This window comes from Procambarus clarkii, chromosome 61 (genome assembly GCF_040958095.1).
Source record: "Procambarus clarkii isolate CNS0578487 chromosome 61, FALCON_Pclarkii_2.0, whole genome shotgun sequence".
Classification (NCBI taxonomy): Eukaryota; Metazoa; Arthropoda; class Malacostraca; order Decapoda; family Cambaridae; genus Procambarus; species Procambarus clarkii.
In genome coordinates this window covers 19,201,425-19,226,240 of record NC_091210.1, presented here as the reverse complement: position 1 = coordinate 19,226,240, position 24,816 = coordinate 19,201,425, and the positions used below count along the sequence as shown (strand labels likewise).

The 24,816-nt window shown below is 42.2% G+C and overlaps 1 protein-coding gene across 1 annotated transcript in view; it reads right to left on the bottom strand.

Moving 5' to 3' along the window:
- The window catches only part of LOC123774448 (nephrin), a 183,757-nt gene that overhangs the window by 71,513 nt on the left and 87,428 nt on the right, over positions 1 to 24,816 (bottom strand). The window contains exon 3 of the mRNA XM_069307959.1: positions 22,691 to 22,828. Coding sequence (XP_069164060.1) covers positions 22,691 to 22,828 — 138 coding nt within the window. The remainder of the gene's footprint in view (positions 1 to 22,690; positions 22,829 to 24,816) is intronic.

Genomic DNA, 24,816 nt, shown 5'->3' with positions numbered 1-24,816 from the left:
TTCTTACGCATTTTGAGCCAATTGACGCATTGACGCAATCCGATTTCCATCAATTACACAATAATTTTCATCAAACTACCCCCCCCCCCCCTCCTTCTCCTAATGAACAAATCCACAAGGGCCGTGACGAGGATTCGAACCTGCGTCCAGGAGTATCCCCTCTCCTAATCTTCACTAGATTAGTCACACCAAATTTTATTTAACTATCCAACCACACACATTCGATATATTAAAAAAATTGGGCTAATTACATTCCCAGTTAAGGCCGAAATTTTGAAAGAAAAAACGGGATAGTGGAAAAATATTTGCGGTTAATTAAGGTTAATTTGGCTGGAAGTAATTTGATTTATAGTTTTATGTCATATTTATACAGTTGATGCAAAGTTCAGGAAGTATGGCGCAGGAACTGGAAAATATGCAGGAATTGGGAATTGGAAAAAAGGGTAGGAATTGGGAAAGGTATATATATAGGAATTGGGAAAGTACAGTAATTGGCAAAATGTACATTCGCAAAAAAAGTTGCTTGTTTTCGAAATTGGGTTTTTATTGGTTTGTAAATAGTTGTAAAGAATTATGGAACAAATTACTGTTTACTATAAATTACTATTTATAGTTGAGAGATGGAGAAAGAGGAGAGTGGGAAGAAGAGGATAAATGGCTGAGATGGGAAGGAAGAGTGAGAGAGAAAGGCAGATTTATTTCATAAATGCAGACTGCATATACACAGGCATTATTAATGCTGGAATTAAGGCCAAGAACCATACTGAGACAAGTAATTCTGGACTTGCTTGCATTTCCTGCTATCATGTTCATCTTGCTAACTGTATCCTTGATATCATCTTGCAGGAAGTCAACCAACATCCATGTTTTCCTGCAAGATGCAATAGCCACGGATTTAAGTTAAGGATCTCAAACTACTAAGACGTTCTTGGCCCTCTTACGAAGGAGAGAGAGAGAGAGTATTATGTATTTATCCTTCTCTATGTTCTATTGTATGTTCATCAGTTATCGGGTTCTCGCATCCTCAGTGTCCTGTTCTTTTTCTTCTCTGTTTATTCGATTTTAAAAAGTTCTTTTCCCACTCAAATTGTGTTCTTCTTTGGTATGTTATCTTCTTCCTGGCGTTATTCATGGTGTTCTATCCTGTTCTTCCTGTGTTATATCCTCTTCCTCTACGGTGTTCTTTCCTCCTCTGTTCTCTCCTCCCTGATGTTCTGTTCAATACTATTTCGTCTCTGTTCTATTTGTTATATTAGTGTTCTTACTGGAGTTATGCACTTTCTCTCTATATTTGTAAATCATATGTTTGTAAATTCTATATATGTAAATCCTATCTATTTAAATCCAGTGTTTCTGAATTCTGTGTTTGTAAGTATTTTCCTTGTAAGTGGATTTTTCTTTGTAAATCTTGAGTTTGTAACTCCGCTGATTTTAAATCCTATGTTTGTAAGCCCTGTCTTTGTTCTTTAGAGATCTATGATTAGATTTCTAAAGTTTAGAAAGTTGTTTAGAAAGTACCTAGTTTTAGAAATCCTATATTAGTAAATCCTATATTAGTAAATCCTATATTAGTAAATCCTGTACAGGCGATGAGTCACAATAACGTGGCTGAAGTATGTTGACCAGACCACACACTAGAAGTTGAAGAGACGACGACGTTTCGGTCCGTCCTGGACCATTCTCAAGTCGATTGTGTGTGTGGATTTCTAGTGTGTGGTCTGGTCAACATAGTAAATCCTGTATTTGTAAATCCTATATTTGTAAATTACAGGCTTGAGATCCTGTATGTGTGTAAGTGTCATGGTTGTAAATTTTCTTGTGACTGACAGGTGTTTATGTTTGATAAGGCTGACATCAGAAGCACAATTCTGCAGTTGACATTTCCTGTTCATGGCTCTTTCCATACCTGGCACTGTCTCTGCTGGCTGTCTATACCTGGCACTGTGTTTGCTGCCTCTCTACACCTGGCCCTGTCCCCAGCTCTCAGCTCAACTGAGTGCTGGGACAACCACAAACAAGAACGTAGTTATAGGGGAGACCCCAGAGGTGAAAATGTGGTTTAAAGAGGGTGTGGATTGAGACTTAAAAGCTTGAGAACTACTAGCCCTAGAGAGAAACAGGAAAATTTCACAACCTATGCAATTATCTCCCATCATCTCTCACTGAATTCTCCACAACTAATTGCAAGTTATGTGTCATTTCATGTGCCTCAGCACGGTCGTCTTTAGAAATGGGATTTCAGTTCTCCCCAGCGAATCATTTTCCGTTCTGCCTACTGATCTCGCTCCAGTTGGTGCGCCAGAGATGAAAGCCAAACGAAGCAATTCCTCTTTACTACGAGGAACGAACGTTGAACATCATTAAAAACTTTAAACCAACATGCTAAAGGAATGTAATATTCTGCCACAGAGTTTGGGTTTACGTTTAACATGCAACAACAGATCTGAGAGAGTTTACCTTGCTAGTAATAGTACTCAATCAAATACTATTCCGAATGAGTACTATTCCAGAGGTTACAATTAACTCAATGTTACATAAGCTCAAAAGGAACATAGTTTCTGATCTTCAGTGCTGCTTTCAGATAATGGAAAGAATCGAATTGTCTTTCTTGATGATATTTGATTTTCGTTTTATATATATATCTATGAAATTAAACCTTTAATCCACATTACAGATTCTCAAAATATAATTATTCTTGAATATATCCTGAGTAAATAACATTGACATGTATTTGATATTTCTTTATCAAACTATATGATGGACAGTTTTGACGAAAGTTAATATTCGACAAGACACGATTCAGCTCAGAGAATGATGTAGGATTTTTAAATTATATATCAAGACTCGTCCCACATTGCTCACGCTAATTTTATTTTTTTGTTATTTTGCAATTAGTACATCAATTGCAAAAGACACAAACGTGGAATTAACATTTCATATATTCGTTTGGTTGGTAAGTCGAACCACAATTCAATTTTCTATCTGTAGTAGCCAGTTGCATAACATTACCACCTTACCTTGAGGTTACCTTGAGGTGCTTCCGGGGCTTAGCGTCCCCGCGGCCCGGTCGTCGACCAGGCCTCCTGGTTGCCGGACTCATCAACCAGGGTGTTGGACGCGGCTGCTCGCAGCCTGACGTATGAGTCACAGCCTGGTTGATAAGGTATCCTTTGGAGGTGCTTATCCTGTTCTCTCTGGAACACTGTGAGGGGTCGGCCAGTTATGCCCCTTATGTGTAGTGGAAGCGTGTTGAACAGTCTCGGGCCTCTGATGTTGATAGTTCTCTCTTGAACATTGTGAGGGGTCGGCCAGTTATGTCCCTTATGTGTAGTGGAAGCGTGTTGAACAGTCTCGGGCCTCTGATGTTGATAGTTCTCTCTTGAACACTGTGAGGGGTCGGCCAGTTATGTCCCTTATGTGTAGTGGAAGCGTGTTGAACAGTCTCGGGCCTCTGATGTTGATAGTTCTCTCTTGAACACTGTGAGGGGTCGGCCAGTTATGTCCCCTATGTGTAGTGGAAGCGTGTTGAACAGTCTCGGGCCTCTGATGTTGATAGTTCTCTCTTGAACACTGTGAGGGGTCGGCCAGTTATGTCCCTTATGTGTAGTGGAAGCGTGTTGAACAGTCTCGGGCCTCTGATGTTGATAGTTCTCTCTTGAACACTGTGAGGGGTCGGCCAGTTATGCCCCTTATGTGTAGTGGAAGCGTGTTGAACAGTCTCGGGCCTCTGATGTTGATAGTTCTCTCTTGAACACTGTGAGGGGTCGGCCAGTTATGTCCCTTATGTGTAGTGGAAGCGTGTTGAACAGTCTCGGGCCTCTGATGTTGATAGTTCTCTCTTGAACACTGTGAGGGGTCGGCCAGTTATGTCCCTTATGTGTAGTGGAAGCGTGTTGAACAGTCTCGGGCCTCTGATGTTGATAGTTCTCTCTTGAACACTGTGAGGGGTCGGCCAGTTATGTCCCTTATGTGTAGTGGAAGCGTGTTGAACAGTCTCGGGCCTCTGATGTTGATAGTTCTCTCTTGAACACTGTGAGGGGTCGGCCAGTTATGCCCCTTATGTGTAGTGGAAGCGTGTTGAACAGTCTCGGGCCTCTGATGTTGATAGTTCTCTCTTGAACACTGTGAGGGTTCGGCCAGTTATGTGTAGTGGAAGCGTGTTGAACAGTCTCGGACCTCTGATGTTGATAGTTCTCTCTTGAACACTGTGAGGGTTCGGCCAGTTATGTGTAGTGGAAGCGTGTTGAACAGTCTCGGGCCTCTGATGTTGATAGTTCTCTCTTGAACACTGTGAGGGTTCGGCCAGTTATGCCCCTTATGTGTAGTGGAAGCGTGTTGAACAGTCTCGGGCCTCTGATGTTGATAGTTCTCTCTTGAACACTGTGAGGGTTCGGCCAGTTATGTGTAGTGGAAGCGTGTTGAACAGTCTCGGACCTCTGATGTTGATAGTTCTCTCTTGAACACTGTGAGGGTTCGGCCAGTTATGTGTAGTGGAAGCGTGTTGAACAGTCTCGGGCCTCTGATGTTGATAGTTCTCTCTTGAACACTGTGAGGGTTCGGCCAGTTATGCCCCTTATGTGTAGTGGAAGCGTGTTGAACAGTCTCGGGCCTCTGATGTTGATAGTTCTCTCTTGAACACTGTGAGGGGTCGGCCAGTTATGTCCCTTATGTGTAGTGGAAGCGTGTTGAACAGTCTCGGGCCTCTGATGTTGATAGTTCTCTCTTGAACACTGTGAGGGGTCGGCCAGTTATGTCCCTTATGTGTAGTGGAAGCGTGTTGAACAGTCTCGGGCCTCTGATGTTGATAGTTCTCTCTTGAACACTGTGAGGGGTCGGCCAGTTATGCCCCTTATGTGTAGTGGAAGCGTGTTGAACAGTCTCGGGCCTCTGATGTTGATAGTTCTCTCTTGAACACTGTGAGGGGTCGGCCAGTTATGTCCCTTATGTGTAGTGGAAGCGTGTTGAACAGTCTCGGGCCTCTGATGTTGATAGTTCTCTCTTGAACACTGTGAGGGGTCGGCCAGTTATGTCCCTTATGTGTAGTGGAAGCGTGTTGAACAGTCTCGGGCCTCTGATGTTGATAGTTCTCTCTTGAACACTGTGAGGGGTCGGCCAGTTATGCCCCTTATGTGTAGTGGAAGCGTGTTGAACAGTCTCGGGCCTCTGATGTTGATAGTTCTCTCTTGAACACTGTGAGGGGTCGACCAGTTATGCCCCTTATGTGTAGTGGAAGCGTGTTGAACAGTCTCGGGCCTCTGATGTTGATAGTTCTCTCTTGAACACTGTGAGGGGTCGGCCAGTTATGTCCCTTATGTGTAGTGGAAGCGTGTTGAACAGTCTCGGACCTCTGATGTTGATAGTTCTCTCTTGAACACTGTGAGGGGTCGGCCAGTTATGTCCCTTATGTGTAGTGGAAGCGTGTTGAACAGTCTCGGGCCTCTGATGTTGATAGTTCTCTCTTGAACACTGTGAGGGGTCGGCCAGTTATGTCCCTTATGTGTAGTGGAAGCGTGTTGAACAGTCTCGGGCCTCTGATGTTGATAGTTCTCTCTTGAACACTGTGAGGGGTCGGCCAGTTATGCCCCTTATGTGTAGTGGAAGCGTGTTGAACAGTCTCGGGCCTCTGATGTTGATAGTTCTCTCTTGAACACTGTGAGGGGTCGGCCAGTTATGTCCCTTATGTGTAGTGGAAGCGTGTTGAACAGTCTCGGGCCTCTGATGTTGATAGTTCTCTCTTGAACACTGTGAGGGTTCGGCCAGTTATGCCCCTTATGTGTAGTGGAAGCGTGTTGAACAGTCTCGGACCTCTGATGTTGATAGTTCTCTCTTGAACACTGTGAGGGGTCGGCCAGTTATGCCCCTTATGTGTAGTGGAAGCGTGTTGAACAGTCTCGGGCCTCTGATGTTGATAGTTCTCTCTTGAACACTGTGAGGGGTCGGCCAGTTATGCCCCTTATGTGTAGTGGAAGCGTGTTGAACAGTCTCGGGCCTCTGATGTTGATAGTTCTCTCTTGAACACTGTGAGGGGTCGGCCAGTTATGTCCCTTATGTGTAGTGGAAGCGTGTTGAACAGTCTCGGGCCTCTGATGTTGATAGTTCTCTCTTGAACACTGTGAGGGGTCGGCCAGTTATGCCCCTTATGTGTAGTGGAAGCGTGTTGAACAGTCTCGGGCCTCTGATGTTGATAGTTCTCTCTTGAACACTGTGAGGGGTCGGCCAGTTATGTCCCTTATGTGTAGTGGAAGCGTGTTGAACAGTCTCGGGCCTCTGATGTTGATAGTTCTCTCTTGAACACTGTGAGGGGTCGGCCAGTTATGCCCCTTATGTGTAGTGGAAGCGTGTTGAACAGTCTCGGGCCTCTGATGTTGATAGTTCTCTCTTGAACACTGTGAGGGGTCGGCCAGTTATGTCCCTTATGTGTAGTGGAAGCGTGTTGAACAGTCTCGGGCCTCTGATGTTGATAGTTCTCTCTTGAACACTGTGAGGGGTCGGCCAGTTATGCCCCTTATGTGTAGTGGAAGCGTGTTGAACAGTCTCGGACCTCTGATGTTGATAGTTCTCTCTTGAACACTGTGAGGGGTCGGTCAGTTATGTCCCTTATGTGTAGTGGAAGCGTGTTGAACAGTCTCGGGCCTCTGATGTTGATAGTTCTCTCTTGAACACTGTGAGGGTTCGGCCAGTTATGCCCCTTATGTGTAGTGGAAGCGTGTTGAACAGTCTCGGGCCTCTGATGTTGATAGTTCTCTCTTGAACACTGTGAGGGGTCGGCCAGTTATGTCCCTTATGTGTAGTGGAAGCGTGTTGAACAGTCTCGGGCCTCTGATGTTGATAGTTCTCTCTTGAACACTGTGAGGGGTCGGCCAGTTATGTCCCTTATGTGTAGTGGAAGCGTGTTGAACAGTCTCGGGCCTCTGATGTTGATAGTTCTCTCTTGAACACTGTGAGGGGTCGGCCAGTTATGCCCCTTATGTGTAGTGGAAGCGTGTTGAACAGTCTCGGGCCTCTGATGTTGATAGTTCTCTCTTGAACACTGTGAGGGGTCGGCCAGTTATGTCCCTTATGTGTAGTGGAAGCGTGTTGAACAGTCTCGGGCCTCTGATGTTGATAGTTCTCTCTTGAACACTGTGAGGGGTCGGCCAGTTATGTCCCTTATGTGTAGTGGAAGCGTGTTGAACAGTCTCGGGCCTCTGATGTTGATAGTTCTCTCTTGAACACTGTGAGGGGTCGGCCAGTTATGTCCCTTATGTGTAGTGGAAGCGTGTTGAACAGTCTCGGGCCTCTGATGTTGATAGTTCTCTCTTGAACACTGTGAGGGGTCGGCCAGTTATGTCCCTTATGTGTAGTGGAAGCATGTTGAACAGTCTCGGGCCTCTGATGTTGATAGTTCTCTCTTGAACACTGTGAGGGGTCGGCCAGTTATGCCCCTATATAACAAAAATAACATAACTTGCAAACAGTGCAACAAAAAATGCATTTCCATATTTTGTGTTAAAATAGATGCATGTTCTTGCACAGCGAATACCACGTAAGCAATGGATGAAATATTTCTATGTTGACCAGACCACACACTAGAATGTGAAGGGACGACGACGACGTTTCGGTCCGTCCTGGACCATTCTCAAGTCGATGAAAATGGTCCAGGACGGACCGAAACGTCGTCGTCCCTTCACATTCTAGTGTGTGCTTTGGTCATCATAATTTAGCCACGTTATTGTGACTCATCGCCTGCAAATATCTCTATGTTACAGAGCTTTGCAAATGATTTTATTTCTGGCATAGACACGGAAAATTACTCGTTACTTTCGGTGCCCCGAAAGGTCTGAAAAAGAGAAAGAGGGGTAGCAGCTGTCCACCTTCCCTGTCCCAACCTTTTGACAGAAACTGATGTACAGTGATTAGCGAGCTTATTTAGTGTCAAACATAACATAGACATAACAATTCGTCCACTTAGCAACCCGTTCTTGCACTTTCTTACAGTCAATATTGACTTATTAAATAAGTGCATATGTGACATACTAATTTATTGTGAATATTTTAGTTTACCTTGAAAAGCTTCATATAAAACACCGACCTTACCTAACCTTCTTAGTATGTTAAGATAAGCATCTTATTGCTCCGTAATTAAATTTATCACTTAACCTATACCATTAATAGGTTAAATAATAATTGTAATTACGAAGCAATAAGATGCTTATCTTAAAATACTAAGAAGGTTAGGTAAGGTCGGTGTTTTCTATGAAGCTTTTCAAAGTAAGCTAAAATATTCACAATAAATTAGTATGTCACATATGCACTTATTAAATAGGCCAATATTGACTATACGAAAGTGCGAGAACGGGTTGCATTTACTGAGTCAGAAACATTTTTGAAGTCTACTCTAATTCTCTCTCTTTTCATATTTATATTCTTAAAGTTTATGAAATTCCAGTTATTAATACGGAAATTGCTGGCAGTTTTTTTTCAGTACATTAATCCTGTGAAAGTTAATTCGGATTTAATTCGATTTTCAGTTAAACACAATTATGGGTCTGGGAAAAACTGCGTTTTGTACTGAGTAAGTGAAGTTATTCACCTATAAATTTATTTCCATATTTATCTCTACAATTTGTTATTATCTATCTTTAATGTATGTGTGTGGGAGGGGGGGGTGAAGTGAGCTCTGGCTCTTTGGTCCCGCCTCTCAACTGTCAATCAACTGATGTACAGATTCCTGAGCCTACTGGGCTCTATCATATCTACATTTGAAACTGTGTATGGAGTCAGCCTCCATCACATCACTGCCTAATGCATTTCATCTATTAACTATTCTGACACTGAAAAAGTGGTTTCTAATGTCCCTGTGGCTCATTTGGGTACTCAGTTTCCACCTGTGTCCCCTTGTTCGTGTTCCACAAGTCCTAAATAGTTTATCTCTATCCACCCTGTCAATTCGTGTGCGTGTGCGTGTGCGTGTTATTGTATATGATAGAAACGGTGAGGTCAGTGATTCTAGTACGAATCTTACCTCTATTCCTTACGTTCTCCTTCACTTGGGAAGGTAGTTGAAAAATTAACTCTCCGAAGTTCACTTTCCAGTTTCATTGTGGCTAGACACTAAGAATATGTTCCGTTGATCATGTCAGCATTTTCAAGGGCAGAGTGGAAATTAATTCCTGGAGCAGCCGAATATTTGACCAAGAGTGAGGTGAAGTATGGACCCACTGCTGCCTTCTTGGGGCCAAATTCACGAAGCAATTACGCAAGCACTTACGAGCCTGTACATTTTTTCTCAATCTTTGACGGCTTTGTTTACAATTATTAAACAGTTAATGAGCTCCGAAGCACCAGGAGGCTGTTTATAACAATAACAACAGTTGATTGGCAAGTTTTTATGCTTGTAAACTGTTTAATAAATGTAACCAAAGCCGTCAAAGATTGAGGAAAGATGTACACGTTCGTGAGCTCTTTGTCCTCATATCCCAGCTCCTTGTCCTCATATCCCAGCTCCTTGTCCTCATATCCCAGCTCCTTGTCCTCATATCCCAGCTCCTTGTCCTCATATCCCAGATCCTTCTCCTCATACCCCAGCTCCTTGTCCTCATATCCCAGCTCCTTGTCCTCATATTCCAGCTCCTTGTCCTCATCCCAGCTCCTTGTCCTCAAATCCCGGCTCCTTGTCCTCATATCCCAGCTCCTTGTCCTCATATCCCAGCTTCTTATCCTCATATCCTAGCTCCTTGTCCTTATATCCCAGCTCCTTGTCCTTATATCCCAGCTCCTTGTCCTTATATCCCAGCTCCTTGTCCTCATATCCCAGCTCCTTGTCCTCATATCCCAGCTCCTTGTCCTCATATCCCAGCTCCTTGTCCTCATATCCCTTCCAAGTTAGGTGTAATCATACAGGCTTAGAGTTTTATGCTAATAAGTCCTTACCACTTTCTTGTCTAATCTTCGCCTGGGCGGCCTGCATTGATGTGTCGATATTAAGCTCCTGGGCCCAGGCTTTCTAAACAACCACCGCTTGTTGTAACGACTCAGTGCCTTTGTTTCGCAGAATATCTTCTTTAAAGAGGAGTTTTACTGCCCTCTGAACACTAGGGATCAATGATAGTGATTTGTTACGTGACTTCCGCTCATCTGTCTTTCTGTTATTCTTTATTTTAGCATTGTTTTGATCACTTTGCATTGGAGGATTGTTAGGGTCACCAGTCTGTTGTTAACTGGTAATTCGAGGGTTACTTGTTGCTTATTGGCTTCTCCTTTAGTGACTTATTTTAGGCTTTGACTTCAGTGATGTTGGGGAGATTATAGTGTGTGTGTGTGTGTGTGTGTGTGTGTGTGTGTGTGTGTGTGTGTGTGTGTGTGTGTGTGTGTGTGTGTGTGTGTGTGTGTGTGTGTACTCACCTATTTGCGCTTGCGGTGGTTGAGCTCTGGCTCTGTGATCCCGCCTCTCAACCGTCAATCAACTGGTGTACAGGTTCCTGAGCCTACTGGACTCTATCATATCTACACTTGAAACTGTGTATGGAGTCAGCCTCCACCACATCACTTCCTGTGTGTGTGTGTGTGTGTGTGTGTGTGTGTGTGTGTGTGTGTGTGTGTGTGTGTGTGTGTTTGAAGAGAGCAAACAGAACCCCATGTGCATCAGACACATCGCTTACTCTGCATCTCTATTCCTCTGTGCTTCAGTCTCTGTCAATTCCTCTCCCGCTTGGCAACGATCTCCCTCAACACAGCCTCCAGGTTACCGGGAGCTAAGACGGTAATCTAATCCAGGCACCAACTTTAGACGACATGAGCAAAGTCTGACATCCCAGAGACCAAAGCTAATCTCTCCAATCCAATTACGAGGCTTGTTGAAGTCTGGAAGTGCAGCACCTAAACCAGGGCTATCTTGAGGTTATTTTGAGATGATTTCGGGGCTTTAGTGTCCCCGCGGCCCGGTCCTCGACCAGGCCTCCACCCCCAGGAAGCAGCCCGTGACAGCTGACTAACACCCAGGTACCTATTTTACTGCTAGGTAACAGGGACAAGGATGAAAGAAACTCTGCCCATTGTTTCTCGCCGGTGCCCGGGATCGAACCCGTGACCACAGGATCACAAGTCCAAGGGCTGCTCATTCACTTCGTCAAACTCACCAGGAAGGCTTGTTTCCCTGTTTTGTTGAAAATTGACCTGCATGAAGCGAGACTGTTGCTCTACCGTCTACCCCAAGTGGTTGGATTAGTGTCAAAGAGGAAAACAATACGTTTTATGGCATATATAATGAAATAAAATATATTATTTCAAAATTTTACAAATCTTTTCAAATTTTTCGTTTTCTTTCTACGCGTTTTCTATATCTTAGTTCTTAGATTCCTATTAATGACACATATTTCGTCCTCTGGAAGAAACATGTCTAGAAAGAGCGAGATTATTCTTCATCTTGATTTATTTTCTTTTTTTATCTTTCATTGGTGTATTCTTCACCCAATGCCTCTTGTTACCCACTAGCGTAGATCTTAAGAAAGAACTTTATTGTATTTTTTAGGGGGGACAATGGAGTCTTTCCTGCGTTTTCTGTGGTCCCTTCCTTCTGTCTCGTAAAATCTTTTTGAAGATACTTTCTTTTTCTTTTTCTAAAGCTAAGGAGAATGGCCGGATACTCCTTCTCACGGGGCTTCAGAAATGGTTTACACTGCTCAGATATTTAGTATTTCTCACTGGGGTAATTTTCATGTCTTGGCTGGATACACTTTTCTGCTTCCTGCTCTAAGTAACCCGATATTTTCCTGTCGAGTATAGGGAGTTTATTTTTGCAATTGTAGTGGGGATCTAGTTCTGCTTGACGGCTTTTATTGGGGCGGTGCTGCAGTGGAGATGCAAGGATTTTTATGGCATTGTTCTGTCTGTTCTTTGAGTCTCTGTCTCTGTCTCTGTCTGTCTATCTGTCTCTCTCTGTCTCTGTCTCTGTCTCTGTCTCTCTCTCTCTCTCTCTCTCTCTCTCTCTCTCTCTCTCTCTCTCTCTCTCTCTCTCTCTCTCTCTCTCTCTCTCTCTCTCTCTCTCTCTCTCTATCTATCTCTTAAAATAAGACTAGGGGTCCAAAAGAGCCTAGTGAAACTGCAAGCAAGAGCTGTTATCCTACCTCAGCTCATCTGAAGACTGCTCCTAGAAACTCATTTATTTCAAGAGAATGTATTTTGGATCTATCACATAGGGAACTATCATATAAGGAACCTGGTGGAAGGTCTCTGTCTCTCTGTCTCTCTGTCTCTCTGTCTCTCTCTCCCTCTCTCTCTCTCTCTCTCTCTCTCTCTCTCTCTCTCTCTCTCTCTCTCTCTCTCCCTCTCTCTCACAATATATTTCTAGGTAAACTTTAATTAAAAATTCCCCTGCGTCTCACACAGATATATGTGTACCTCTGGCATCTTAATTGCTAATCATCTTCAAAAATGGCACCCATTATATCTAACTGCATCATGCCAGCTACTCCCATTGACTTTTATTTAATACCTGAACGACGCAATGATTGCAAAGTACTTCAGAGTGAACATTAAAAATAAAAAGGTTAATAAATTAAATTGGAACCAATCGTAAATGATGATTGGACCACAGGAGAAAATCGCAAATAGAGATTGGACCACAGGAGAAAATCTCAAATAGAGATTGGGCCACAGGAGAAAATCGTAAATGATGATTGGACCACAGGAGAAAATCGCAAATAGAGATTGAACAACAGGAGAAAATCGCAGATAGTGATTGGACCACAGGAGGAAATCGCAGATAATGATTGGACCACAGGAGACAATCGCAGATAGCGACTGCATGACTAAAATTGCTAATCCTATTAAAATTCTGATGCGGATATATCTTAAAACATTCTTAAGTTTTTACTTAGACTTTGAGAAGAACTTAATGGAAGGAAGAAAGAACTTAGTGAAATGAAGGAAAAGCTTAGTGTGAGCGCCTGATGCAAGAAGAATGAATGAAGTATGAAAGAAGGAAATTATATACGCATTAAAGCTTTAAACACCGGCCCATATACATTAACTTTTAAACGCTCACCAGTGCGACAATCTTGAGGTTATCTTGAGATGATTTCGGGGCTTGTTAGTGTCCCCGCGGCCCGGTCCTCTACCAGGCCTCCACCCCCAGGAAGCAGCCTGTGACAGCTGACTAACACCCAGGTACCTATTTTACTGCTAGACTGAAGTGGCGACTGAAGACTGAAATAGGGGTTGAGACTGACAAGACTGAAGTGGCGAAGCAAATCGTCATTCCGGAGATAAAGCCAAGATAACAGTCCCCCAAATCCCCTGAAAAAAGCCAGTATTATCACACACGATCACGGACAATCGCGCTGATTGACGATATCAAGGCAAACAATCAATTTAGCGGGAAGCAAGCGAATCAACAGCAAGAAAATCGTGACCCAGCTTTTGATTACTGTTCGTTCTGATAGGAAAAAAAACTGGGGGTTTTCCTATCAGAATCTGGGGTTTTTTCCTCGTTCTTGCTGCGATGTCTCTTGGTAACTCGTTCTCGCACTTGCTTCTAGTCAATATTGGCTTATTTAATAAGTGCATATGTGACATACTAATTGATTGTAAATATTTTAGTTTACCTTGAAAAGTTTCATAGAAAACACCGACCTTACCTAACCTTCTTAGTATGTTAAGATAAGCATCTTATTGCTATTTAATTACATTTATTACTTAACTTATACCGTTGATAGGTTAGGTAATAATTGTAATTAAGAAGCAATAAGATGCTTATCTTAACATACTAAGAAGGTTAGGTGAGGTCGGTGTTTTCTATGAAGCTTTTCAAAGTAAACTAAAATATTTACAATCAATTAGTATGTCACATATGCACTTATTAAATAAGCCAATATTGACTAAGAGCAAGTGCGAGAACGGGTTGCTCTCGGTGTCTGGGAATGACCAGAATGTGTGTGTTTAAGTCACTCCATTCGCCTCAAAATTTTAGTCGTAGTACGTTATTTAAAACGTACGACCGAAGTATTCGGTCGTACGATTTCTTTTGTGAATTGCTTGACTTGGAGGACCCAGAGGAGGTCAGACTTACCACCACGGGGAATTATTTCCTATAGCATTGATAGCCTGTTATCTCAATTGGTCATTCTGTTAAAAATACAATGATTTGACCTAACCAGGAAGGTATAAGCCCTAACAACCCTCCTAACCCATCGCGGCAGATGGGTAGGAGACTACAGTTCAAATATAGATATGATAGAGCCCAATAGGCTCAGGAATCTGTACACCAGTTGATTGACAGTTGAGAGGCGGGACCAAAAAGCCAGAGCTCAACCCCCGCAAGCACAATTAGGTGAGTATAATATCAACATCGTCTAATTTGATTTAATAGGTTGAATTTTTTTAACGGATTGGTCGTGTCTGTTAAGAATGTAACCAATTAGATGAGAGTTCTGGTTGTCTTCTGGGTGGCTCTAAGAAATGTGAGCTTCGAATTCAAGAAAACAGCTCACTTCTTGGAAGACACTTATCATTTTCTGTGTCTCTGGGGTAGGGAAGGGCTGCCATTGGTCCGATTTACTGGTCAAAATGTTCCTTACGACCCCTGTCAAGGTCATTTAGCCAATATTCTGATTTAAGAACTTAAGAATAAGGGAAGCTTAAGGCGGTTCATTGGCCTACACAAGACAGCTCTTCTTAATAACTAAAGAAACACATTCATATATATATATGTGTATATATATATATATATATATATATATATATATATATGGTTCATATATATATATATATATATATATATATATATATATATATATATATATATATATATATATATATATATATATATATATATGAACAAGCCTGAATGGTCCCCAGGACTATATGCAACTGAAAACTCATGTTTTCATGAGTTTTCATATTCATATATATATATATATATATATATATATATATATATCGATACTCTGATAAGCATTTATGTGTAGATAAATTCCAGAAATTTTATTTACAATTTTAATGTACACATGAGAACAAATTTCAAACTATTTCTAGTTATTCGTTATAGAAATAGAAATCCTGTAACTTTGCTCATGTGAACAAAAGTATCTGACTTGTGTGGAATAGGAGGGGAAAGGGAAGTACACAAGAGCATCGAACCATTAACCAGATAAATAAAAAAATTATTTTGTGCAACATAATCCATTCATTGCACGCAACGGTTATAAATTGTTGCAAGGATTAGCCAGCTGGAGAACTGGAGAGCAACGAGAAAAACCCAAATATAACCGGCAATTCTTTTCACTTTGTGCATAAAAGTAATTCACTTGAGTTACAATTTTTAATTAAAACAAATACAATTATTTATATGTGTATATTTCATTCACTTGCACCATTGGAGACTCGAACTCACGACCGCCTAAATGGAAGACTGGAGTTCTATCAATTTGGCTGCGAACACCCACTATAAGAGAGGATCCCAGAGACACACCACTGATATCCAACTGAGACTTGAGACTGTATAGTTACTAGGTGATTCACGTTATACCAAAGGAAACAAAAATCCAGGAGGCCCATGTACTAGAGCATGCTGCTTATACCAAAGGAAAACAAAAAGTCAGGAGGCCCATGTACTAGAGCATGCTGCTTTTACCAAAGAAAAAAAATCCAGGAGGCCCATGTACTAGAGCATGCTGCTTATACCAAAGGAAAACAAAAATCCAGGAGGCCCATGTACTAGAGCATGCTGCTTTTACCAAAGAAAAAAAAATTCAGGAGGCCCATGTACTAGAGCATGCTGCTTATACCAAAGGGAAACAAAAATCCAGGAGGCCCATGTACTAGAGCATGCTGCTTTTACCAAAGAAAAAAAAATTCAGGAGGCCCATGTACTAGAGCATGCTGCTTTTACCAAAGAAAAAAAAATCCAGGAGGCCCATGTACTAGAGCATGCTGCTTTTACCAAAGAAAAAAAAATCCAGGAGGCCCATGTACTAGAGCATGCTGCTTATACCAAAGGAAAACAAAAATCCAGGAGGCCCATATACTAGAGCTTGCTGCTTATAACAAAGGAAAACAAAAATCCAGGAGGCCCATGTACTAGAGCATGCTGCTTATACCAAAGGAAAACAAAAATCCAGGAGGCCCATGTACTAGAGCTTACAGCAAGCACACAAAATCACATCCAAGACCAAAAAAATCCACTCATCCACCCCAAAACAAATCCAAACATTTACAAATCCATTTTTTTTCGTCATGTTCGAAATGTTTACCCTCATAATACTTTACGTAAAGTTTACTGCTGTTTTTCTCTTCAAGTTGGAAATGGGTTTTTTAAGGGGTCGTGGCTGTTGTGTAAACTCCAAGTGCCGGAGCTAGTTTAGAAGTGCTTTTTGTGTTTTATTAACCTGTGTTTGGTTGCTTTTTCTAGGTTTTCTTGCCTTGTTTGACACGCAAGTTGAGCTGTGCTTAGTGCTGGAGTCATATTTTGTTTTATTAATGTATTATAATTGATCGTTATGTGATGATTAGCATTATTTTTTGTCCTGTTTTCATTGGTAATAAAAGTTATAAGTTGTTAATATTAACTTGGACTGGACGGTAGAGCGAAGGTCTCGCTTCATGCAGGTCGGCGTTCAATCCCCCGAACGTCCACAAGTGGTTGGACACCATTCCTTTTCCCCCGTCCCATCCCAAATCCTTATCCTGATCCCTTCCCAGTGCTAAATAGTCTAATGGCTTGGCGCTTTCCCCCTGATAGTTCCTCTAGTTCCTTGAGGTTAAAATTATATCAGATTTGACTTGAATTGTATCACGTCTGAGGATATTAATATAATAATTATTATTAAATACAAATTAAATAAAAATTTAAATACTAAAAACAATGTATTAAAATGCAGTTGTAATAATAATTAGCAATAATATAAAAAAAATTAGAATTCGAAAAAGTTCATGTTCTTTTTAGAGGATTTATATAAGCAGGAAAACCTGAGTGAAGCCAATGATGAAGCCAAGGCTTCGGGGTTTGGCTTCACCTCCTCACTAGTTCCAGAAAGTTAAGCTAATAAACCAAACTTCATATATAAAAAAATGAGGATATTTGTCTCTCAAGCCTCGAGGGCTGACTTTGAGATCATGGAACTTCTAAATAAAATGTTATTTAGATTTTGGTGATTAGACTCCCTTTAGCTCGTCTAGATCAGTGTATTTGACCTGACTTTGAGATCATGGAACTTCTAAATAAAATGTTATTTAGATTTTGATGATTAGACTCCCTTTAGCTCGTCTAGATCAGTGTATTTGACCTGACTTTGAGATCATGGAACTTCTAAATAAAATGTTATTTAGATTTTGATGATTAGGCTCCCTTTAGCTCGTCTAGATCAGTGTATTTGACCTGACTTTGAGATCATGGAACTTCTAAATAAAATGTTATTTAGATTTTGGTGATTAGGCTCCATTTAGCTCGTCTGGATCAGTGTATTTGACCCCAAACATAACGAAACCTGTGCATCTTTCCTTAATCATTTAGGCATTGCTTACATTTAAAACACAGTTGACATGTTTTAAAACATCACAACCCAAGGTTATTATAAACAACCTGATTGTGTTTCAGAGCTCATAAGGTGTTTAATAACTGTAAACAAAACTTACGGGCTCACCATAGTCCGTGCTACTGGAAGTTATTGTTCTAAGTAGCTGAATCTAAAATAACAATTTAAACAAAGCCACTAAAACAAATGACGTAAAGGTTTCAGAAGTAGTTATCTTATCTTGAGGTTATCTTGAGATGATTTCGGGGCTTAAGTGTCCCCGCGGCCCGGTCCTCGACCAGGCCTCCACCCCCCAGGAAGCAGACCGTGACAGCTGACTAACACCCAGGTACCTATTTTACTGCTAGGTAACAGGGGCATAGGGTGAAAGAAACTCTGTCCATTGTTTCTCGCCGGCGCCTGAGATCGAACCCAGGACCACAGGATCACAAGTCCAGCGTGCTGTCCGCTCGGCCGACCGGCTCCCTTGTGTATATGTGTGTAAGAAATTCTTGCCCATGGACTTTATAGTGAAATCGTGAAAATTTAAAACATCTGGAGTAAACACCTAAGCCAAACACCTGAGCCAAACAACTGAGCCAAACACCTGAGGCAAACACCTGAGACAAACACCTGAGCCAAACACCTGAGCCAAACACCTGAGCCAAACACCTGAAACAAACACCTGAGCCAAACACCTGAGCCAAACACCCGAGACAAACACCTGAGCCAAACACCTGAGCCAAACACCTGAGCCAAACACCTGAGCCAAACACCTGAGCCAAACACCTGAGCCAAACACCTGAGCCAAACACCTGAGACAAACACCTGAGCCAAACACCTGAGCCAAACACCTGAGACAAACACCTGAGACAAACACCTGAGACAAACAAACTAACTGATGCAACCTGCTCTACACCGAAGGTTATAAGTCAAATCTTGACTTTTGTAGCTTCTGTATATAAGGAATACTGAGAGGATGAATCTTTCGGTGCAAAATAATATAGTTTAGATTGGGTCATTAAACACAGGTAAAAAAAGGTTGATAGATTTGATAACATTGACCATTCACCTGCCTTCCGAGGGCGTGTTATGCACCAGTAATATAAGACAACCATCCTGGATTCGAACTGGGGATTTACATGCATGCTAGGCACGAACCCTGCCTATCTAGCCAGCCAGAGCTGCCGAAATGTCATCACCCATTCGCCTACCACCGGAGAAATCTCCATAGCCACTGGCTTATAAGGGGTTAGTTAAGTAAACGTGTGTCTTAATGGCTTCCTCTATCATGTCTCCTATTCTCGAAGACTTGCAATTAAGAGGAATTCAATGACAAGGGCGACTCGGCCGCCGGAACGATAGCACTTCAAAATATAATTGAAACTGAGGATACTGACTGACTGAGAAAACTGCGGGGAGCCGGTCGGCCGAGCGGATAGCACGCTGGACTTGTGATCCTGTGGTCTCAGGTTCGATCCCAGGCGCCGGCGAGAAACAATGGGCAGAGTTTCTTTCACCCTATGCCCCTGTTACCTAGCAGTAAAATAGGTACCTGGGTGTTAGTCAGCTGTCACGGGCTGCTTCCTGGGGGTGGAGGCCTGGTCGAGGACCGGGCCGCGGGGACACTAAAAGCCGCGAAATCATCTCAAGATAACCTCAAGATATGTTAGCCAGAGCCTAGGTTCATCAACTATTATGCCAGCGTTTACGAAACCTGTTCATCTTCCCTTAATTGTGGTATATTTGTTTAGATTTTTTTTTAAACTGTTTAAAGGCCCTCGAAGCCTTACAACACGAGGTAATTATTGTTGTAAACAACCTCATTTGTAAATGACTTGAGTAAATTTCCTTTACTTAGGTTTATAAGGATGAAAAGGTGATATGGGATCTAATTGAAGGGAATTGGAACTGTCCTTTTTAAGTCCTCTCATAGCCCAGTCAATTAAGTTTCGGCCTCACACACGCGTACGGATCAGGGTTCGAGCCCCCATACAGCCCAGGAGAATGGTATTCCTGCTATCAATCATTAAAACAATCTTCGTACAGCTTATCTCTTATCATTACGAGAGAAGATAGAAGGGAAGGGAACTATCGGGGGGAAAGCGCCAAGCCTTTACGACTATATAGCACTTGGAAGGGGGGGGGAAGGAATGGTGCCCAACCTCTTGTGGACGGTCGGGGATTGAACGCCGACCTGCATGAAGCCAGACCGTCGCTCTACCGTCCAGCCCAAGTGAGAGAAGATAGAAGCGGAAGACATTACAGCTAGAAAACGTAGATGTCTGTGAGCCTCTACTTATCACAGTAGGCTGCGTTTGTAACGCTAGTTACTATAATGTAGAAAACGGAATACAGTTGTTGAGAGGACAGATTGGAACCCCCGAACGCACCTGTAAGATTGGAACCACGAACGCACCTGTAAGATTGGAACCCCGAACGCACCTGTAAGATTGGAACCCCGAACGCATCTGTAAGATTGGAACCCCAAACGCACCTGTAAGATTGGAACGCCCGAACGCACCTGTAAGATTGGAATCCCGAACGCACCTGTAAGATTGGAATCCCGAACGCACCTGTAAGATTGGAACCCCGAACGCACTTGTAAGATTGGAACCCCGAACGCATCTGTAAGATTGGAACCCCGAACGCATCTGTAAGATTGGAACCCCGAACGCAGCTGTAAGATTGGAACCCCGAACGCACCTGTAAGATTGGAACCCCGAACGCACTTGTAAGATTGGAACCCCGAACGCATCTGTAAGATTGGAACCCCGAACGCACCTGTAAGATTGGAACCCCCGAACGCATCTGTAAGATTGGAACCCCGAACGCAGCTGTAAGATTGGAACCCCGAACGCACCTGTAAGATTGGAACCCCGAACGCACTTGTAAGATTGGAACCCCGAACGCATCTGTAAGATTGGAACCCCGAACGCACCTGTAAGATTGGAACGCCCGAACGCACCTGTAAGATTGGAACACACCTGTAAGATTGGAACTCCGAACGCACCTGTACGCAGCACATACGAGGAAGCTGACATACGCAAGTGCTACATCGACATACGCAAGTGCTACAAACATGTCAATAGAGACATTGCATCTTACACAGGCGACACTCCCTTTCTTTGGCCTTTCTTAGCCGCATCATATCAACCAATATCAAAGTCTCAGACGAGTTTTACGAGCCTCCACCTCCTCCCAGGGGTATAATACGATTTACACTCCCGCTTCCAAGAGGAACCACAAATTTCCCAACGGCCCACGCTGCTTAGTTGCAAAACAGGAACCTGCATGAATTTATTTTTTAGGTCCTCTCTCATTGCAACTTTTCCATTTACGTGGGATTTTTCATCTGTGTAATTCTTGTGTAAAACAGTAATTCATCTGTGTTTCATCTGTGTAAACAGGTTTTTTTACACAGGTTAAAGGGGAATTAGAGTTTTTTTAGGTCCTGTCTCATTGCAACTTTTCCATTTACGTGGGATTTTTCATCTGTGTAATTCTACATAGGTTTTTTACACAGGTTAAAGGGGAATTAGAGTTTGTAAGGTTATAAGCCTTGAAATTCTATAGTGAGAAGAATGGGAGTTAGTGGGTTGAGGGTGGAGTGGTGGAGGGTGGAGTGGTGGAGGGGTGTTGACCTCAGCCCAGGTGGCGTTGGGGGTGTTGTGGTGGAGATTGTTGTGGCTTGATGGGTGTTGTAGTGGCTTTAGGGGGTGTTGTAGTAGCTTGGGAGATGTTGTAGGGGCTCGGTGAGTGTTGTAATGTCTTGCTAAGTACAATAGTGTCTTGGTGAATATTGTAGTCAACTCCTTATCCTGCTCTCTATAATCTACCCCCCCCCCTCCTCCTCCCTGTAGCCACTTCCTCCTGCATTGTGGAAGATAGCAGGATATAGTTCTCATTACACTCAAGCTGATATCTGTCCCATTGGCTTACCTCCCTCATCCATGCCCCCAGGGAAGCATGCCTGCTATCTGTTCTTCAGGTAAGAAAATGACCATTCATTCACCTTGCTTGTCTTATTTAGGTCCCTCATTTTTACCCATACATTCGTGAGGGAGAGCACAGAAAATGGGTTTTCACTGAGCTTCAACAAAAAAACCATTACTTCAGCATTAATTCCATTACTTCAGCAACAATCCCAATTCTTCAGAAACAACCCAATTACTTTCTTTATTCTCCATTTGATTTTTGCTGATGTCGGACATATTTTCAATCCCTTTCATTTTTGGGGGGGTAGATGGTCCTAAAATTTATCTTTTTCTTGATAACCAGACCACACACTAGAAAGTGAAGGGACAGCGACGTTTCGGTCCGTCCTGGACCATTCTCAAGTCAATTCAACATATTTCAGCCACGTTATTGTGACTCGTTCTCATTTTCCTCTCTGAGTCACTGAACTTGCCACTTCCCTAAAGCGATATCTGCTATCTACTCTACACGTGTTATCTCACAATTCGCTTAAGAGAAATATTCAGTTAAGGGAACAGAAAGACATCTGTTGAGTAGTTGTTGTCACGTTCTCTCAGATGTTTTTCGCCAACTGTTTGCACGTGTTTTATTAAAGAAAATGCTGTTTTCTGATTCTTATAGGTTAATGGGATATATTGGAGAAATATAGAATTATGGGATATATTGGAATTATATAGAAGTATGGGATATATTGTAGAAATATAGAAGTGTGAGCCATACTTCTATGAAATATAGAAGTTTGAGACATATGGGAGAAATATACAAGTATGAGACATATTGTAGAAATATAGAAGTATGAGACATACTTCTATGAAATATAGAAGTATGAGACATACTTCTATGAAATATAGAAGTATGAAACATATTGGAGTTATATAGAAGTATGAGACATATTGGAATTATATAGAAGTATGAGAAATATTGGAGTTACATAGAAGTATGATACATATTGGAGTTATATAGAACTATGAGACATATGGGAGAAACATAAAAGTATGGGACATATTGGAGACGTATGGGACATATTGGAGTTATATAGAAGTATGAGACATCACAGCCTGGTGGACCAAACTCTCACAAGTCAAGCCTGGCCTCGGGCCGGGCTTGGGGAGTAGAAGAACTCCTAGAACCCCATCAACCAGGTATCAACCAGGTATATTGTAGAAATATAGAAATATGGGACATATTGTTGAAACATAGACGAGAGAGGCATATACACATACCTAGAGCAAAACCATCTTTAGTCCACTGAGCTTTGCCTTGCTGGTTCTCCACAATGCAGTGGAGGAACACATCAGCTCCTTCCATCACCTCTACACTCTCTGGAGTCACCAAGAACCGCTGGAACCCATCACCAGATCCTGGAAAAAAAAGTAGAGAAGGGGAGTGGCTTTTTAATGTCTTTTGGGGGAGTGGGGAAAAATACCTGGTTTGTCCTATTGTGTCATGACGCAATGTGGATATGTTGGGTGGATGAGTTTGACGCAAGGATCGCAAGGGGCCTCGTAGCCTGGTGGATAGCGCGCAGGACTCGTAATTCTGTGGCGCGGGTTCGATTCCCGCACGAGGCAGAAACAAATGGGCAAAGTTTCTTTCACCCTGAATGCCCCCTGTTACCTAGCAGTAAATAGGTACCTGGGAGTTAATCAGCTGTCACGGGCTGCTTCCTGGGGGTGGAGGCCTGGTCGAGGGGACACTAAAGCCCCGAAATCATCTCAAGATAACCTCAAGATAACCTCAAGATAACCTCAAGATAAGGATTGTTGCTGCTTCGGTAAATTGATTCATTGGGAATGTGATTTTGATGGTATATTTGTGATTGGCGTGGGTGATTATGGGTGTTTTTACTTAGCAAATCTGATTATTTTGATTCTATGATTATCTCGATTAATTGTTTACATTAATATTTGGATTATCTTGATTAGTTTCATTACTTGATTACTTTGGTTAAGGGTAATTGTTGTTATTTTGGTGATTGGATAGATAACAGCATTGTTACTTTGATGGTAAGATACAGCATAATTCAGCATGATGGCTGCATCTTATGCAACGTGATGATGCTGTAAGTCTGTGTCTCCTCACAGATCCTCTCTACCTGAGGTAGACATTTTCCTGGAGGAAAATGTGTTGATGCATTTATCTTACTATGACAGCGATATAACCTGGTCTATATGCACTATCTTCACCATCAACACCACTATCAGCATCCCCCCTTTCATCTACCTCCAAAAATCATCATCACTACACTATCGTCTTTTTCACTCCCAAAACATATATTTTGATAGGCAGTTCTGGGCTCTAAGAGCTACTCTACTGAATACTCTGCAATGCGGACTCGCTTTGATGACCTAAAGTTTAATGACCGACTCATGTACATACGAGTATCTAGACTTAAACGAACACATAAACACATTTACATACGAACACACACATTATTTTAGGCCAACACCTATTTCCCTCCTTGCCCCGTGCATCCCTTGACCCTAAAAAGCTAATCCCATTAAGGCCTGCATGACCCTAAAAAAACTAATCCCATTTCCCTAGCTCTCTGCCTCCGCCTTCTAACTGAATCCCTAAAATTTCTCCCCTAATCCTTTTCGGCCCTAAAATTCAAACTCTTTCACTCTATTTATAGTGTTTCACTTTCCCACCTCTCATTCTACACTGCGAAACAACATGATCTTCTCGACGTATCCCATAACAGCCAGTCACCCCTTTACCTATTTTCTAGTAGTTCCCCCATTTCAATCCCAATTTCCTATTAGTCTCCATACCGACACAGAGGACGTCACACTCTCCTTACCTACCTATTTTGAGTACTTTCCTATCAGCAAACACCGAGATCACAGAGGTTGAAGGAGCCGGATTCAAAAGGCATGTGTTGTGAAGTCATATACACAAACTTAGATCATATAACAAACACGTTACCAAAGTTCAGAGAATAGATGCATAAAAAGAAGCCAGATATAATAGCACTTACAGAAACTAAACTGTCAGTCATAATAACTTCAGGCGAGGAGTCACAATAACGTGGCTGAAGTATGTTGACCAGACCACACACTAGAAATTGAAGGGACGACGACGTTTCGGTCCGTCCTGGACCATTCTCAAGTCGATTGTCAAAACGAAGTTCACAATCGACTTGAGAATGGTCCAGGACGGACCGAAACGTCGTCGTCCCTTCAATTTCTAGTGTGTGGTCTGGTCAACAATAACTTCAGTTTATCGTAATTGCTGCCATATAATAAATAAAAACAATACGAGGAAGGGACATAATTAAAATGAAAGACGGGAGATTTGAGATGATAATTTAGGATTATGAAAGGTTCAATGACTACATAAAAGTCAT